The 16,269-nt window shown below is 46.8% G+C and overlaps 2 protein-coding genes across 2 annotated transcripts; one reads left to right on the top strand and one right to left on the bottom strand.

The window, feature by feature from the left end:
- The first annotated feature begins 3,846 nt into the window (after positions 1-3,846).
- Positions 3,847-11,391, top strand: LOC124661346 (L-arabinokinase-like). The gene is made up of 26 exons (XM_047199211.1): positions 3,847-3,936; positions 4,046-4,122; positions 4,285-4,351; positions 4,565-4,622; positions 4,715-4,782; positions 4,875-4,937; positions 5,301-5,354; positions 5,437-5,539; positions 5,616-5,725; positions 5,824-5,943; positions 6,449-6,505; positions 6,874-7,037; positions 7,121-7,280; positions 7,925-8,008; positions 8,395-8,517; positions 8,665-8,795; positions 8,874-8,955; positions 9,165-9,252; positions 9,366-9,409; positions 9,483-9,578; positions 9,677-9,753; positions 9,868-10,068; positions 10,155-10,320; positions 10,660-10,731; positions 10,876-11,079; positions 11,266-11,391. Exons 1-26 carry the CDS (start codon positions 3,847-3,849, stop codon positions 11,389-11,391), a joined length of 2,685 nt encoding a protein of 894 aa, XP_047055167.1.
- A 2,736-nt stretch (positions 11,392-14,127) lies between these two features.
- On the bottom strand, positions 14,128-15,624 carry LOC124661338. The gene has a single exon (XM_047199198.1). The coding sequence runs from the start codon at positions 15,622-15,624 to the stop codon at positions 14,128-14,130; it is 1,497 nt and encodes a 498-aa protein (XP_047055154.1).
- Positions 15,625-16,269: the final 645 nt, after the last annotated feature.

Below are 16,269 nucleotides of genomic sequence, written 5' to 3'. Positions count from 1 at the left end.
ATGGTGGGCGGTGGAACGCGTGGGAAAGTTCCCGCGCGCACCAAGGTTCCCGCGCGCGCGAAAAGGCCATTGGCGCGCGCTCGCGCCCAAGTTTCCCGCCAGGCCACCGGCTATAAAAGACGGCGGCGGTCTCACAGACCGCATCACACCCGCTCCGCCGTCCTCTTCCCCTCCACCTTCTCCGGCGCCCTCTCCATCGCCATGCCGCGCACCCTGCAGGCCACGTGTGGGCCAAGCTCTCCATCGCCGCCCGGGCCAGGTTCCCGCGGACGGAGGAGGAGGAGCGCGCGGACGCGCGGTGGGTCGCCGACGACAAGGCGCTCCGCGTCACTGCCGAGGCGGCGGCGAAGAAGGAAGAGGACGCGGAGATGGTGGAGGCGGCCGCGCACGGCTGGCACGAGACCGCGGACGGCTGGTACGAGGCCGCGGAGGAGGGGGCGGCCGCCGCGGAGGAGTAGCCCGTCGACGAGGAGGACCTCGCGCTGGCGAACATCAACGCCGCCATCGAGGAGCGTCTCGCCGACCTCACGCGCGTGACGAAGGAGCACGATGCCACTTGCCGGGCCGGCCGCCACCGATTAGGCGACCTCCTCGGCCAGAAGAACGATGTGATAGCTATGCGAGCAGCCCGTCACCTCATCCAGATGCCCTCGCCCGAGCAGTGCGCCCGGGAGGCTGCTGCGTCGGTGGAGCGCGGCCGACAAGAGCGCATGCGCCGGCGGAACGAGAACCACGAGGCCCAGGCCGCCGGCCGCGTCCGCCTGGAGGCGCGCACCGCTGTGGAACGCGCCGCCCTGCAGGAGCTGGAGCTATGCGGGAAGCGGATGGTGCCGCCGCAGGAGGCGGAGCGCGCCCGAGGCGCGCGGACGGAAAGGAGGAGGATGAAGGCCTCCGCCGCGCCACCCAGCTCGTAAGCTGGAGTGGAATACTCACGCGTACAGGCCGCCCGCGTCGAGTGAAATCCATGCCCCCGACAGCGAGTCGGCGAGGAGTCGCCGGCGAGGCCGCCGCCCCGTACGTATTAGGATAGAAGTAGTAGACAAAAAAATGTAATGGGTATTTTTAATGAAGACAAACTATTTCTGTCTATGACACGCGGGCCAGGGGCGGACAAGGGGCGGACGCGAGCGGCCAGCCATCGGTGTCCGCGGCCACGCAAACTCATCCCAGATTTGGGCCAGGTTTTGTGTCGTCCTGGATGCCGCGGCCATCCGTTTTAGGGATGGGTCCGCATGCTGGGCCGAATTTTTATTCGGCTGGACCTATCCGGACCCGCGGACGCGGGATGGGTCGCCGCATTGGAGATGCCCTTAGAGCATCTCCACTCGTCTCCCCGACTAGGCCCCCGATGGACGTTTTTCCAATCCGGACGGCGTAATTCGGCCCAGTCGCGCCCCCGGTTCCTCGTTTTCGTCCGGATTTGGGCCTAAATTCATCCGGCGATCCCACGCCATCCCCGGCCCCCGGGGAGCGGTCGGGGACTCCGGACGAAATGAAAGCGCGCGAAACGTCGAGGAAACTTCCCGCGCGTCTGGTGGCCCCAACTTGTCGGTGAGAGACCACGATCGTCGTCCTCACCGCATCGTCTTCCGCGCGCTGTAAAAGCCTGCCGCCGGTCAGCATTCGCCGGCCGCGTAGCTTCCACGCGGTGAGTTAATGCCGTCGCCTCGGTATCACGCGCGCCTACCTCTATTTATCGCCGAACTACCGCGTCCGCTCTCGCATTCACCTCTCCTCTCACTCGCATTCCACCAAATCTTCCCCGAACTCGAAGAGGTAGCAATGGCGAACGACGGTGCGGCCAACAACGGCTTCGGCCGCCGCTCTCTCCACCAATGGGAGGGACGGCTCCTCCACGCGGCGGGCTACCCGGTGCCGCCGGACTTACGCGCACCGGGGGGATGGAGGCTGAGCGCAGGCGGCGTGCCGATCCCGCCGCCACCAACGGGGGGGCGCACTCGAAACAGCGATCAACGAGGTGCTCGCCACTCTCAGTGATGAGCAGCGCGCGGATCCGCGTTTCTACCCCGAGAACCGCGAATCGTGGATCGCGTTCTTCCGGCGCAGGTATGAACGCGAAATCCGGGCGTACGACGGCCCTCCTCCTCCTCTGGCAAGGAATAACGCCGCCGGCCGCCACCGATGGTGGAGCGCGCCTGACCGCACCCTCGAAAATGTGCTCGCGCACATCGAGGACAGGAACTCCCCCATCCTGGGGATGCCGCCGCCGGTGGCGCCTACCGTGTCGCGCCGACACGGTAGTTCGTGGATGCCGAGGAGGATGGTGTCATCCTCCTCCTCGTCTGGCTCGCGGTCGGTGTCTAGGTCCGGCGGGTCGACGGCGGCCACCGTCAAGCAGGAGTGGGCGACCGTCAAGAAGGAATCGGCGTCGCCACCGCCGACCAGAGGGCGCAGCAGCGGCGCCCTCATCATCCGCGACCAGCCTTCCGCTCCGCAGAGCGGCCGGAAGAAGACGAAGAAAGAGGCCGCCGCAAACCAGCTCGCCGAGGAGGAGGCGAAACGCGTGGAGGACGCCGCGATGGCGGAGGCGATCGCCGTGTCGCCGAAGGACATGGAGGAGGAGAAGCGCGCGGACGACGCCGCACCGGACCGGTCCGAGCGTGACCGGGAGCGCCAGGAGGCGGAGCGGCGGCCGGCTACCGCCGGATCTGGCCGCCGCGCGTCAACTCGCCATTCGCGCCGCCGCACCATCCGCCGCTAGGAACGCCGCGCCCGAGGAGGTGGTGAAGCTCGAGGAGAGCAGCGACGACGACATGTACCTTCCGTCGCCGCCACGCACCGGCGACGCTGGCCAGGGCACGAGCCACTGGTACGAGGCTCCGCCGCCCCAGGACAACGCCGGCTCGAGCGACGACGACGACGGCGACTACACGTCCTTCTACCGCCATTTCGGCATGTAGTAGGCCGCTATTTAGTTTAAGTTTAGTTTGCCAATCGCCGAATCAAATATATGTACGAATTCGGCCTATTTATGTACGAACTCGCCTCTATATGTTAAATATCATTAAATTTCGCTTATGTTTGAACGAACTCGCCAAATTTGTCTGAATTCGCCGAAGTTCGTTACATCAATCCTGGGCTCGCGGTACGGGAAGATAGGCCTCCCAGGCTAAATTTTCCTCCAATCTGAATGACAATATCGCCGGATTTAGGTGTGGGGATGCTCTTACAAGCGCCCAATGTTCTGGAGTAAACGGTACGTTCTCGCAGGTCGTCGTGGTAGTTGAGTAGTGTAGTCGGTACTGTGGAGTGTGGACTCGGTCACTCCGATTAGTTACACAACTGAAGCAACAGCCGACGCGCCCCATCGCACTTGGATGGATCCAGAGCTCCCCGCCAATTCGCCGGCAATGCCGAGCAGCGGCGTCGGGCCGTCGCCGCCGCGTCGCCTGGTCTTCGCCTTCTACCTCACCGGCCACGGTTTCGGCCACGCCACCCGCGCCATCGAGGTTCCGCCCCTTCCCTCCCAGCTCTCCTCCTCCGGCAATTTCGACCAGCACGATCTCATCTCGTCCGTTTCACCGACAATTTGACTCCGCTGGCCTGGGTCTCCGGCAATTCGCAGGTGGTGCGGCACCTGATCTCGGCGGGGCACGAGGTGCACGTGTCGACGGCGGTCCCGGAGTTCGTCTTCACCGCCGAGCTGCGCTCGCCCCTCGTCCACGTCCGCAAGGTCCTCCTCGACTGCGGCGCCGTCCAGTCCGACCCGCTCACCGTCGACCCCCTCGCCTCCCTGGAGAAGGTCCCGCACAGAGAATTCCTCACTCCCTGGGCTGTGTGCTGCTGGCGCACATTGTGCCTGTCTGACCAGAACGTGATTATGGAATGCAGTACCATCAGACGGCGGTGGTGCCCCGGGAGTCGATCCTGAAGACGGAGGCGGAGTGGCTCGGCGCCGTCAAGGCAGACCTAGTGGTACTGCTGCTACTCTGCTGTGTTATGACCATGATTCGGTCGATGTCAAATCGATGCCTCTGTATCATGGCTACAATGTATGAACTGAGTGGTGTTTCTTCTGGGATAGGTCTCGGATGTTGTTCCTGTGGTGTGCAGGGCGGCTGCGGATGCGGGTATCCGCTCGGTGTGCATTGGGAATTTTAGGTGAGCCTTTTGCCTTTTTTCCTCTGTGTTTTCTACTGCATTGCCCGAAACCATTAGCATATGGTGTCCTTGCTTCCCTTGCTTGCTATATGTTGTCCTGCGCTTGCACTAGAAATAGCAGTGGTGAAGTTTGCATTTGATTTTGCTATGTACAAATTGCAGTTGGGACTACATATATGCGGAATACATTGTGGGGGCCGGGTATCATCACAGATCTATTGTTTGGCAGGTTCACTTTTACTATTTTCAGCATCACTATATTGCTTTTTCTTTCCTTTGCAAGTGTTCAACTTTTGATCTTAAGGCTATATGCAAATAATTCTTGATTCTATGGTGTATGGTCTGACTCTCTGCTACTGTGCCCTTTAACACTCTTGTTTTTTCTGCATTTATGCTCATCAACACCTTTACTGACGATGATCTATCTTATCAACATTTACAGATAGCGGAGGATTATTCTCATTGTGAGATATTACTTCGCCTACCTGGATACTGCCCTAGTATGTGCAATTGTTTCGTTTTCTTTTTTGGCAAAAGTGTATGCTTGACTTCTCTGTAATAAACAGAATTGAATGTTTCTTTCACTCTTTAGTGCCAGCTTTTCGTGATGTCACTGACGTGCCTCTTGTCGTAAGAGGTTTGCGCAAATCTAGATCTGAGGTTTGTGTGATTCTGCTAGAGAAGGATGTGCCACAGGCTTGAACACCTCCCTTGTTTCCTAATTTTTATTTTTTTGTATATTGATCTACTAGGTGAGGAAGGACCTCGGGATTGCGGAGAATGCTAAGGTTGTCATTTTCAATTTTGGTGGACAGGTCGGTTTAAGAGACATATTTCTTTACTTTCTGCAGTAAAGGGGAACACAAACACTAGACTTTAGAAGTACTCATGGTAATAAAAAAATTAGCTAGAAGATCAACTTGAAGTAACGTGTAGTTATTTGAAATTTCAAGGGTATTAGATATTATCTACACACATCATTTTGAAGTGATGTTCCTCAAACATTAAGATCATTTTGAGTACACTATATACTAATTTTCAGAAGAAAGATATATGTGTGAATAAGATTGCACTGCTTTGTTAAAATCAGAAATCTTATATGTTCTATGTTGAATGGTCCTATCATCTTATGCTTTTATGTTTATGAGATAAGCATCTCAATGTGCTATTATCCCCAGCCAGCAGGATGGAAACTGAAGCAAGAATGGCTGCCTGATGGTTGGATCTGTTTGGTATGTTTTTTCTGTGGTAGAGTTCTGTTCTTTATAAATGTGTGTGTATTACTGAAGCCAACTTAGTACTCTCTTCATAAAGGTATGTGGCGCATCTGATTCTCAAGAGCTTCCCCCAAACTTCATTAAGCTTGCAAAAGATACTTACACACCAGATGTTATGGCTGCATCTGACTGCATGCTTGGTAATAAATAGCATTATGTGTTGACTGCTGATTTTATTTTTATTCTTGCTAGACACTTACTGTCTGTCTCGTATAGGAAAAGTCGGATATGGAACTGCAAGTGAGGCTTTGGCCTACAAACTGCCATTTGTGTTTGTCCGCAGAGATTATTTTAATGAAGAGCCATTTTTGCGGAATTTGCTTGAGGTTCAAACATTTCTTACCATCAGAGTATAATATAGATAACTTAGTATAGCTATGTTAAAAATACCTTAATGTGGTGTCCTCTGTCCCCCTTTTTTCAGCATTACCAAAACAGTATTGAGATGATTAGAAGGGATTTTCTTTCTGGGCACTGGAAACCTTATCTATTACGCGCTCTAACACTTCAACCATGCTATGATGGCCCAATAAATGGTGGTCAGGTAATTTCCGGCATGTTCCCCAACAGGGGGATCCTATATTATTGTTGCATAATCACATCCTAGTTTGTCAGGACTTGAACTATTCATGCAATCAATTGCGGTACAATCGGCTAGTGTAATCATCTTAATCTCAGAAAACACATGGCACAGGCTTGAATCCGGAAAATCCTACTCAAAATCCACAGAAATAACCCATCCAGTCCATGGTTAATGACAATGGAACTCTGATCATTAGCAAGAGAGACAATGTGCCACTGCATTGAGCTATGCTACTGCCTACAGTCAATTCGATTAGAACATTTGCTATTCTACTGCCTACAGTCACTTTGACATTAACACCTTCATACTGATATATACACCAAAACGATAAATTATTAGTTCACTAAATCAACTATATCATACATAAGTCATATTCTTTTTAGAAAAATCGGACTAGAAAGGTAACCCTGGCTTGAGTTACTGAAAGTCATAATATTTGTCAGTAAGCTAAAACTTGTCCATGCAGGTGGCTGCTCGGACCCTTCAGGACATTGCTGTTGGAAAGAAGTGTGTTTCTGACAAAGTGAGACATTCTACACGACTGTTAACTGATCAGTGAGATTACACACTATTTTAATATGTGATTATCATAGAGATGTATTTCCATACCCAGTAGTCCACTCATTATATGTCTCTGCATCTGCCTTCACCTGAAATTCTCTGGTTCGTGTACTTCATATGCAAAATACTTGTTTCCTAAAGGAGGTGGAAGGACCAGTAGCGTACTTTAGAACCTATGTTTTGTGGCAAGTAAAATTATCACTTGTTGACCACAGATCTGGTTTCTTTTTTTCATATCCAAACAAGATTAGAGTTGTAAGTAACTTTTCAGAAAAGCCTGCTTTAGTGTTGTGGTGTGAACTTACCAACCTATTCTATCTGTAATTACAGTTTAATGGGGCAAGACGATTGCAAGATGCAATAGTGTTAGGGTATCAACTACAGAGGACTCCTGGGAAAGATGTAGAAATTCCTGACTGGTATTCTCTTTCCGGCGCAGAAATTGGGGCTCATCCAATTTTAGAAAATATTGAAAAAGAAGGAAGCACAGAATCGTGAGTTTACTGTGTTTCTCGTATTTCGATACTTTTCCAGGTGATAAATTTTGGTTACTGACATATAATATCGGTTCTGGTAGATGCTGTGAAGACTTTGAGATACTTCATGGCGACCTGCAAGGCTTAACAGATACCATGACATTTTTGAAGAGCTTATCTGGACTTGCTGGAAGTGAGTTCAAGAATTCTGAGGTGCAATCCCGAGAGAGAACTGCTGCATCTGTGCTCTTTGACTGGGAGGTACTAATATTCCATTCCTTTGTGTTAATTTTGTAAACTGTGCCACTATATGAACCAGGTATTGCTGCTTGCTTTCCTTGTAAAACCAGATAATATCTTCCTAAATTTGAGAAAAATAACCAGCTTTTAGTATTCTGTGAAGTTTTGTTTTGAAATTTGCTAATATATAATTTTCGCCTACTATTTAGGTTCAATCAATATCAACTGTGGTTCATTTTTTATTTAGTTTGCACAGACCATGTAGAGCTAACTTGTCATGCCGGTTTCAAGTTTTGTCATGAAGTGCAACTCGATGGAAAATTGTATGATAGTGTGCATATATTTTTTTAGTTTCACATTGTTGACCACAATTTCTACCATGTTAGCTCCATAGCCCTTATGCAGTGCAACATGTGTTGAAACCTGCCACCTTTGCTTTTTTAGTTTGCCAAAAGTTCTGTTTCTTTCATTGATCTTTCCTTTTCTCATGTTTATTTTGTTTTCCCGTATTGGATCATATACATGACTTTGTCAAGCATTTGTGGAAGGAGGAATGGGCACTTAATTTTTCTTGTTGTGAAGTTATTGACAACGGAAGTTAGTTATCCGAAATACTGGATAAATGATTGGTTCTTATAATTATTTTTCTCTTGATTCCTTTGCAGAGGGAGATATATGTAGCAAGGGCACCTGGACGGTTAGATGTCATGGGTGGCATTGCCGACTATTCAGGAAGTCTTGTTTTGCAGGTATACTTAACTGCAGGTGAAAAATGACATGTATGTATTTGATTTTACATTAGATAGTATAATGTTACTTACTCCCTCCGTTTCATAAATATAGGACGTTTTAGGAACAGAGGTTGTAACTCTTAGGAATATTTTATGGTCCCAAGACTACCATTAACATCTGTTGCAACTGATACAAGCAACCTTATCCTCTAGAATAACGAAATGATTTTAGCTCATATTGTGTATCTTTAAGCTCAGTATGCTGTGCAAAAACCTGGAATTGACTTTTCATGAATCTACTTCAGTATCACAGATAATTAGATAAAATTTTGGAAATAAGTGCAGTATTATTTTCGTCAGATCATATTGTAGTTAGTTGTGATGGGAAGTTTTGATGCCACCAGTTGCCTCTTCGGGAAGCCTGTCATGTTGCTATCCAGAGAAATCATCCCAGCGAGCAGAAGCTATGGAAGCATACACAAGCAAGACAGCTTGAGAAGGAAGCGGTGGTACCTGTGGTACAAATTGTATGTCATCAATCCTCAAGATTTTGTCACCACTATTTTATTTAGTTATCTGCGTATGACGACAATGCCCATTTTTGGCCTAATGCATAATTCTTGTAACAGTGATGAAATCTGAGAATGCTATTTTGTGTTATCATTTATTTGCAGGTTTCATTTGGTTCTGATTTGAGTAACCGTGCACCAACTTTTGATATGGACCTGTCAGATTTTATGGATGGTGACAAACCAATATCCTATGAAAAAGCCAGAAGGTTTTTCTGCCAGGACCCATCACAAAAGTAAGTATCTTGTATTTTTCTACAGAATTCTAAGTGAAAAGTTATACTCACATATTTGCAAACTATATCCGGTCTCAGATGGGCTGCTTATGTCGCCGGAACAATTTTAATCTTGATGACTGAGCTAGGTGTGCAGTTCACTGATAGCATGAGCATTCTGGTATGCACATAGCTTCTTCTTGTCCTCCATTAAATGTGCATTTAATTTTTGTTGTCAGCAGAAAATCATTTTTTATGCTCTATTTAGGGAATTGTGTCAAATCAAAGCATCATACTAGTTGATTTTTTTTCTTCTTTTGGATGCATATGATAAGAATTATGTGTTTTACAGAATCAGATGCTTATTTAATTTCTGCCCTGCAACTGTAGGTTTCTTCTGCTGTGCCAGAAGGCAAAGGTGTTTCTTCTTCTGCATCAGTTGAGGTTGCCACGATGTCTGCTATTGCAGCTGCCTATGGTTAGCAACCTTTACCCCTAATCACATTTCTTTGCTTTTTACCTAATCCTGCCATCTATTTGACTAATCTTCTTAGACTTTGCTAAAAATATCTGTTTCTTTTTTGTCTGCAGGTTTAAACATTACTCCAAGGGATCTTGCTTTGCTTTGTCAAAAGGTATGATCTTAACCAAAAAGTCTGCTTGTAAATCTAAATCTGACAATTAGTTTATAGGTCTACGATTTTTCAGGTTGAAAATCATGTTGTTGGAGCTCCATGCGGGGTCATGGACCAAATGACATCCGCTTGTGGCGAAGCTAACAAACTCCTTGCAATGGTTTGCCAGGTTAGTGGTAATCAGAATCCAGTAGGGGCTAGAATTTATTCCAACTCCAGTCCAAACCATCTTGCTTCTGTATTTGTTCAATCACAGTTTTGCTGCAGCCTGCAGAAGTGAAGGAATTGGTTACAATTCCTAATCATATGCGATTCTGGGGTCTAGACTCTGGAATACGGCATAGGTAGAATATTTTTTCCTTGCTCAGATTTTATGTTCGTGACCTTGTGGGGACATACTTTTGTGATTGGAAGGATTGTATCTAATTGAGGTATTCTGTCATGTCTTGAGATAACAGTGTTGGTGGGGGAGATTATGGATCTGTAAGGATAGGCACTTATATGGGACGAAAGATGATCAAGTGTGCAGCATCCGACATAGTATCGGTATCCTCAACTTCAGATGCCTCTGCTCGGTCCGATGATTCTAAAGAAAATGGCAGGGATGTACCGAGTTCTGAAGCTTCCATGGAGTATTTGTGCAACCTACCACCTCACAGGTTACACTTAGTTAATGCGCCGAAAACATGGATCATTCTGAACATTACATGTATAGTAGTTTCTTATGATAAAATCTAAATTTCAGATATGAAGCTGCTTATTCAAAAGATATTCCGGAGATCGTTACTGGAGATGCATTTTTAGTGAAATATGGAGACCACAATGACACGGTAACAGTAATTGATCCAAAGAGGTCTTACAGCGTGAAGGCGCCTACTAGGCATCCCATATATGAAAACTTCCGAGTTGAGGTTTGATTTTTTACCCAGATTGTTTGTTTGTCTGCTATCTTTATTTTTTCTTTCTCCTGAAAATGAAAAGCATGTTTCCTTTTTTTTTTTTGGCTATAACCTGTTTGGAGTTTTCATTGTTTTTCTGGAACATGCTGCATGACAATGCTTATTTTATTTTGTGGTATCATCATAAGTGGCATAAGTGGCATAATTGTGTAAATTATCCAAAAGAACAGCTAAATTCTCTATAACAATAATTGTTCACTGGATTTCCCTTCACCAAAGAAATAGAAAAAGCAAGAACAACATTTTTTTGTTGATATTACTACTGAACATTCTTTTATTTCTGGCATATAGACCTTCAAAGCATTATTAACAGCAGCTAATACAGATGAGCAATTGGCAGCCCTTGGAGAACTTATGTACCAGGTGAATTTGAATCTCTTGACTACTTTGTTTGTTGCAGTGTACATTTGTTCCACAAAATGTGTAATTCCAGTTCACTAGACTCTAAAGATTTACCCTTCATTATGCTGGCATCTTTTACATCTCACGATTGTTGGCACTTGGCAGTGCCACTACAGCTATAATGCATGTGGTCTTGGTTCTGACGGCACCGATAGGCTGGTCAATCTAGTACAAGAAATGCAGCATATAAAGACTCGAGAAGATGGAAGTCCTAGTCTATTCGGTGCAAAGATTACGGGCGGAGGGTCTGGTGGTTCGGTCTGCGTTATTGGGAAGAACTGCCTCGAAAGCGCCGAAGAGATTGCCGAGGTAAGTTCGTGTTAAGTGCTGATCACATCGCCATGTAGCGAATCATGGTCAATTTAGTAGCTCAATTTCCCAAGCATTCACTCTGTTGTGTCGCACTTTGGCAGCAGTTTGGAAAAAAGTATTCACTGACTGCGGTGCTTATGCTTTGTGCGAGTGAGAGATTAACTTGCCATTGTTCATTTTCAGATTCAACAAAGGTACAAGGCAGCCACAGGATACCAGCCAATCCTTTTCGATGGGTCGTCTCCCGGCGCCGGCAAGTTTGGTCACCTGAAGATCCGATGGCGGCGGCCTTCGTCGCCCCTCACCTAATGAAGTGATTGGCTTTGGTTTGTACCCAGGAAGCTCAGGTCTGTTGAGTAGATTTGGAAACAAGGTATCCGGCCTTACATTTGTTAGGCCATTGGAGCTACCGTGAACTCTTTCTATGCACATTCATTCCAGATTTAACACTGATGATGAACTCTTTCTATGGCACATTCGTTCTGGATACCTCACGGTTATTCAATCACCGCTACTAATACCCACTCTCAGAGTGCAGTGACGTTGGCAATAATAAGCTCTTTCGGGAGCATGGTCCTTTTTCACACAATCGGTTATGTTGCCTATATATGCCTGGCTGATAAGTTTGTGGTATGCACACCCTCTGACCATGCCCTGGGGAAAAAAAGATGGGTTGTATGGTGGTACTTATGCTTTCTCAGTGTTATGCATGTTTCGATTGCATAAACGCATCGCGTATGTACACTTCGCGTTAAGTTTGTCGGGTTCTTTTCTTGGCCAGTCCTTCTGGGAGTGAATCGTGCAAAACACACCTGTTGCTGAGGCAGCAATTTTGATGTCTCCATGGGTAAGAGATTTGTCAAATATCGGGGCATCCTTAATTCCTTTCACAAGTCTGATCAAATGTGCGAACTTAATGACATACTTCAGGGACATCAGAGGAATGTGATTTTCATGATTGCTCATAATTATGTGGAAGATTCCATATTTAACTGACCATCCTGTGAGCTTCAACTTCGAACCAGAAGCTATATTAGAGAATCAAAAATCCTGGTGCTTTCAATTCCTAGGACATACGAATTGAATAACAATGCAAACACGGTTCCAGTGAAGTGTAGAACTTGTGTAGATTAGAATGTTGTGTATGCTAATATGAACCTAGCAATGGGTATGCTATACTCTGGCCTCAAGTGCGCATGATGGCTTCTATGCAAATTATGATCATGTCCAATCTCTCCTCTTGTGTTTAAATAGGAACACTACTATAACACTTGATACCATGTGACGCAACAGCCATGTTATTGATGCTTTCATAAAGTTAAATGATGTCATAAGGTGCACATGGTCATTCATGTACTAGTATAATTATCCCCTCCTTCAGTAAGATACATATCGCAGACAATGTGCACGTACTTTAAAAAAAATCATGACAACATCTTCCAGTAACCATCATCCATTTGTCTCAAGAGTTTACATAACCAACAAAACAAAATAATTTAGAAACTCTTGATCCAAGTAACAAACATGTAACACCTCACTGCCTGTTTAGCAACATTTTTCTGGATTTATCCAATGAGCACTCCGGGTACATATACTTTGCAAGATGATCAGCCCTCACTCTTGAATAAGCGTGAATTATGGCAAAGGACTCAATTCCCTCAGTAACTCTCTTCTTCAGTCATATCATCAGTCTTTTGGTCCAAGGGAATCTAATGGGCTTCTCATCATGGCAGCCGTTGCACTCCAACCTACTATACAGGAAGACGTTCTCTAGATTCACCGCTACTGCCATAATACACCGGAGATAACTCACCATGTAATCATCAGATTCGGAGCAAAATATGATAAGTGTGACCAAATTGTGGTGTTTGAAATCGGCTGCAGGCGAGTCCCACTCCACATCCCTGTTCTCCCTATACAATTCTTCCTTGTCTCCTCATCTGTTTCCATTATACATGGGTGATTCCATACTGTCATGTATAGCTCCTTCAGTAAGGGCGCAGCTTCAAGAATAGACATTGTCCATGTGAAATCAGACCTTTCAGGAAAAGTAACCAGATTCACAAACCTTAGTTGGCAGAACACGGATGCCAAACTTTCTGTCAGACATTCTGGCCACACCCAAATCCTTTCAGATTCACAAACCTTAGTTGGGGTGTATGGTGGTACTTACTAAGAAAGCAAGTGCTCATGATTTCTCAGTGTTATGTATGTTTTGATTGCATAAACGCATAACACACGTACAATTTGCAAAAGTACAGATAAATATGTCGGGTTCTTTCGTGGCCACACCTTCTGGGAGTGAATCACGCAAAACACCACCTGTTGTTGTTGAGGCAATTGTTGCAAGGAACTACAACTAAGAATTTTGATGTCTCCATAGCTAAGAGATTTGTCAAAGATCAGGGCATCCTTAATTCCTTTCACAAGTCCGATCAAATGTGGCAAGTCAATGACATACTTCAAGGACATGAGGGGAATGTGATTGCCCATATTGATGGAGAAGATCCCATATTTAACTGACCAGCCAGTTAGCTGCGGCTTCGAACCAGAAGCTAGATTAGAGAATCAAAAATACTGACACTTTCAATTCCTAGGACATATATGAATTGAATAACAACGCAAACATGGTTCCAACAAAGTGCAGAACTTCTGTACATTGGAATGCTGTGTATGCTAATATGAACCTAGAAATGGGTATGCTTTGATGGCTTCTATGTAAATTATGATCATGTCCAATCTCTCCTCTTGTGCTTAAATAGGAACACTACTATAACACTTGATACCATTGATGCAAGAACCATGTTATTGATGATTTCATGAAGTTATATGATGTCATAAGGTGCATGGGCATCCATGTACTATTATAAATACCACCTTTCTTCAATAAGATGCATATAGATACTCAGACCGTGTGCACCTACTTAAAAAAATCACGATAACATCTTCCAGTAACCATCATCCATTTGTCACAAGAGATTACAAAACCAACGAAACAAAATAATTTAAAAACTCTTGATCCAAGTAACAAACATGTCTAATATCTCACTGCCTGTTAAGTAATATTTTTCTAGATATGTCTAATGAGCACTCCGGGTACATATACTTTGCAAGATGATGAGCCCTCACTGTTGAATAAGCGTGAATTATGGCAAAGGACTCAATTCCCTCGGTAACTCTCTTCTTCAGTGATATCCTCTGTCTTTTAGTCCAAGGGAACCTAATCGGCTTCTCATCTTGGCAGTTGTCGCACTCCAACCTACTATACAGGAACACGTCCTCTAGATTCACCGCTGCTGCCATAATACGTCGGAGATAACTCACCATGTAATCATCAGATTCGAAGCAAAATATGATAAGTGTGACCAAATTGTGGTGTTTGAAATCAGCTGCAGCCGAGTCCCATTCAACACCCCTGTTCTCGCTATACAATTCTTCCTTCCTTGTCTCCTCATCTGTTTGCATTATACACGCGTGATCCCATACTGTCATGCATAGCTCCTTCAGTAAGGGTGCGGCTTCAAGAATAAACATTGTCCATGTGAGATCATACCCCTCGGGAAGAGTAACCAGATTGACAAACCTTAGTTGGCGGAAAACGGATGCCAGACTTTTGGTCGGACGTTCTGGCTGCACCCAAATCCTCTCACATTTAAATACCAACTTGAGAACCCGTATGGAGGTGCCGCTAAGAAACTCGCTTAACTTGACCAGCCTGTGAAAACTATGACCAACATTTGTGAGGCTTAGAGTCTCGAGCAACGGGACATGACCAAGAACCAGTGGATCTTGGTAATCTAACCAATTATCAAAGGTCATCTGCGTGAGTTGAGGGAGCCAATTCAGCTTAACTTGTTCGAAAGCAGATTGAGCTATACTGAGCTCAGTGAGATGCGAGTGGTCAATTTGCAGCGTGCTGGGATCACCTGAGTCGCAGTTGGTCATGCGCAAATGCTTCAGCCGCTTGCAGGTGACGAGGATGTTGGATATGTCTGGTTCAGAAAACCTCAGATCCTCCATGTCAAGGCTAGTGAGACCACGGAATGCATTGTGACAGGCATCGAAGAAGCGCATGAATTCTCTCCCGCATATGACCAGCTCATCATCCTTGAGGTCATCGACGCCGACTTTCCCCGTCATGAGACTGAACCGTGCCGTCTCAACCAGGTGCTTTTCCATCGTGTGACCAACGGCTTTTCCGATGGATATGGGGGCATCGTCTCTCAAGTAGAACGCGGCAGATAGGAAGCGGATGGTGTGTTCGCCTGGACTTCTGCGTGCCAGTATGCTCTTCGTCGCCTCGGCAGCGGTAGCATTCGCCCGAACCATTTCATCATCAGACACGGTTGCATTTGACACGCCCCTGGGCAGGAAGTCCTGGGCGTTTATTATCAGCCGAGAGAGCTTGGTGGGGAGCTGACTCCACCTTCTGGAGAGGATGCTAGTTCTTGCGACGTCGGGGACATTGAGTCGGTCGAGAATGTTGACGAGAATGTCATTGGGCAATGCGCTGATCCTATCATCTCTTCTGCCTTTCCCCATTGATCTGCCGATGCAGAAATCGGGCAACTAGATGACTCGTGAGTTGCTAGTCTCCTTCAAAAGCAGAAATCCTAGGAATCCCTGGCTTCCGCTGAAAACTGGCGTCTTCCCTGGTGTCTTTAGTTGGCGGCAACTCAGAGATTTATATAGGCTGTTGACGCCAAGTCGGAGATTGAAACCGAGAAGGATTTTGAACTCCTTAAATTTGAACCGAAAGAGGGTTGAAGTCGGACTGCAGCTCGTTTCAAACGAGCCGCTTTGATTGCGAACTGCGGCTCAGCTTGATTGTGCACTACGCTCCCAAAGGAGCCGCTTCATTGCGGGTTGGAGCTCAAAAAGGAGCTGATCCGATTCCAGATTGCAGCTTCCAACGGAGCTGCTTATTTGGGCGAATCTACTGGAACACCGCTCGATCCTCATGCGAGGACGGCCTTGGCGGCGACGGGGTGACGGCGGAGGAGCTCGGCGCACGGCTGGCGGCGGGGCAACCAGGCGCATCTCCGATCCACAATCTCTCTCCTCCTTTCCCCTCTCTAACCCTCGATGCCTCGACCGCGTGCACGTACTTGCCGGAAAAATATGTACAGTACTTGGGTACTTGTACCACATCAGAGCGAGAAGGTGCGGGGAGGAGGAGATCGACGA

Source organism: Lolium rigidum, chromosome 1 (assembly GCF_022539505.1).
Source record: "Lolium rigidum isolate FL_2022 chromosome 1, APGP_CSIRO_Lrig_0.1, whole genome shotgun sequence".
Taxonomy (NCBI): domain Eukaryota; kingdom Viridiplantae; phylum Streptophyta; class Magnoliopsida; order Poales; family Poaceae; genus Lolium; species Lolium rigidum.
This window is presented reverse-complemented; position numbering and strand designations above follow the sequence as displayed.

Coding starts and splice junctions, on each gene's coding strand:
- LOC124661338 (XM_047199198.1), bottom strand. CDS start 15,624: ATGGGGAAAGGCAGAAGAGATGATAGGATCAGCGCATTGCCCAATGAC.
- LOC124661346 (XM_047199211.1), top strand. CDS start 3,847: ATGCAGTACCATCAGACGGCGGTGGTGCCCCGGGAGTCGATCCTGAAG. Junction 4,352..4,564: donor ACAGATCTATTGTTTGGCAG/GTTCACTTTTAC, acceptor CAACATTTACAG/ATAGCGGAGGATTATTCTCA. Junction 10,069..10,154: donor TGCAACCTACCACCTCACAG/GTTACACTTAGT, acceptor TCTAAATTTCAG/ATATGAAGCTGCTTATTCAA.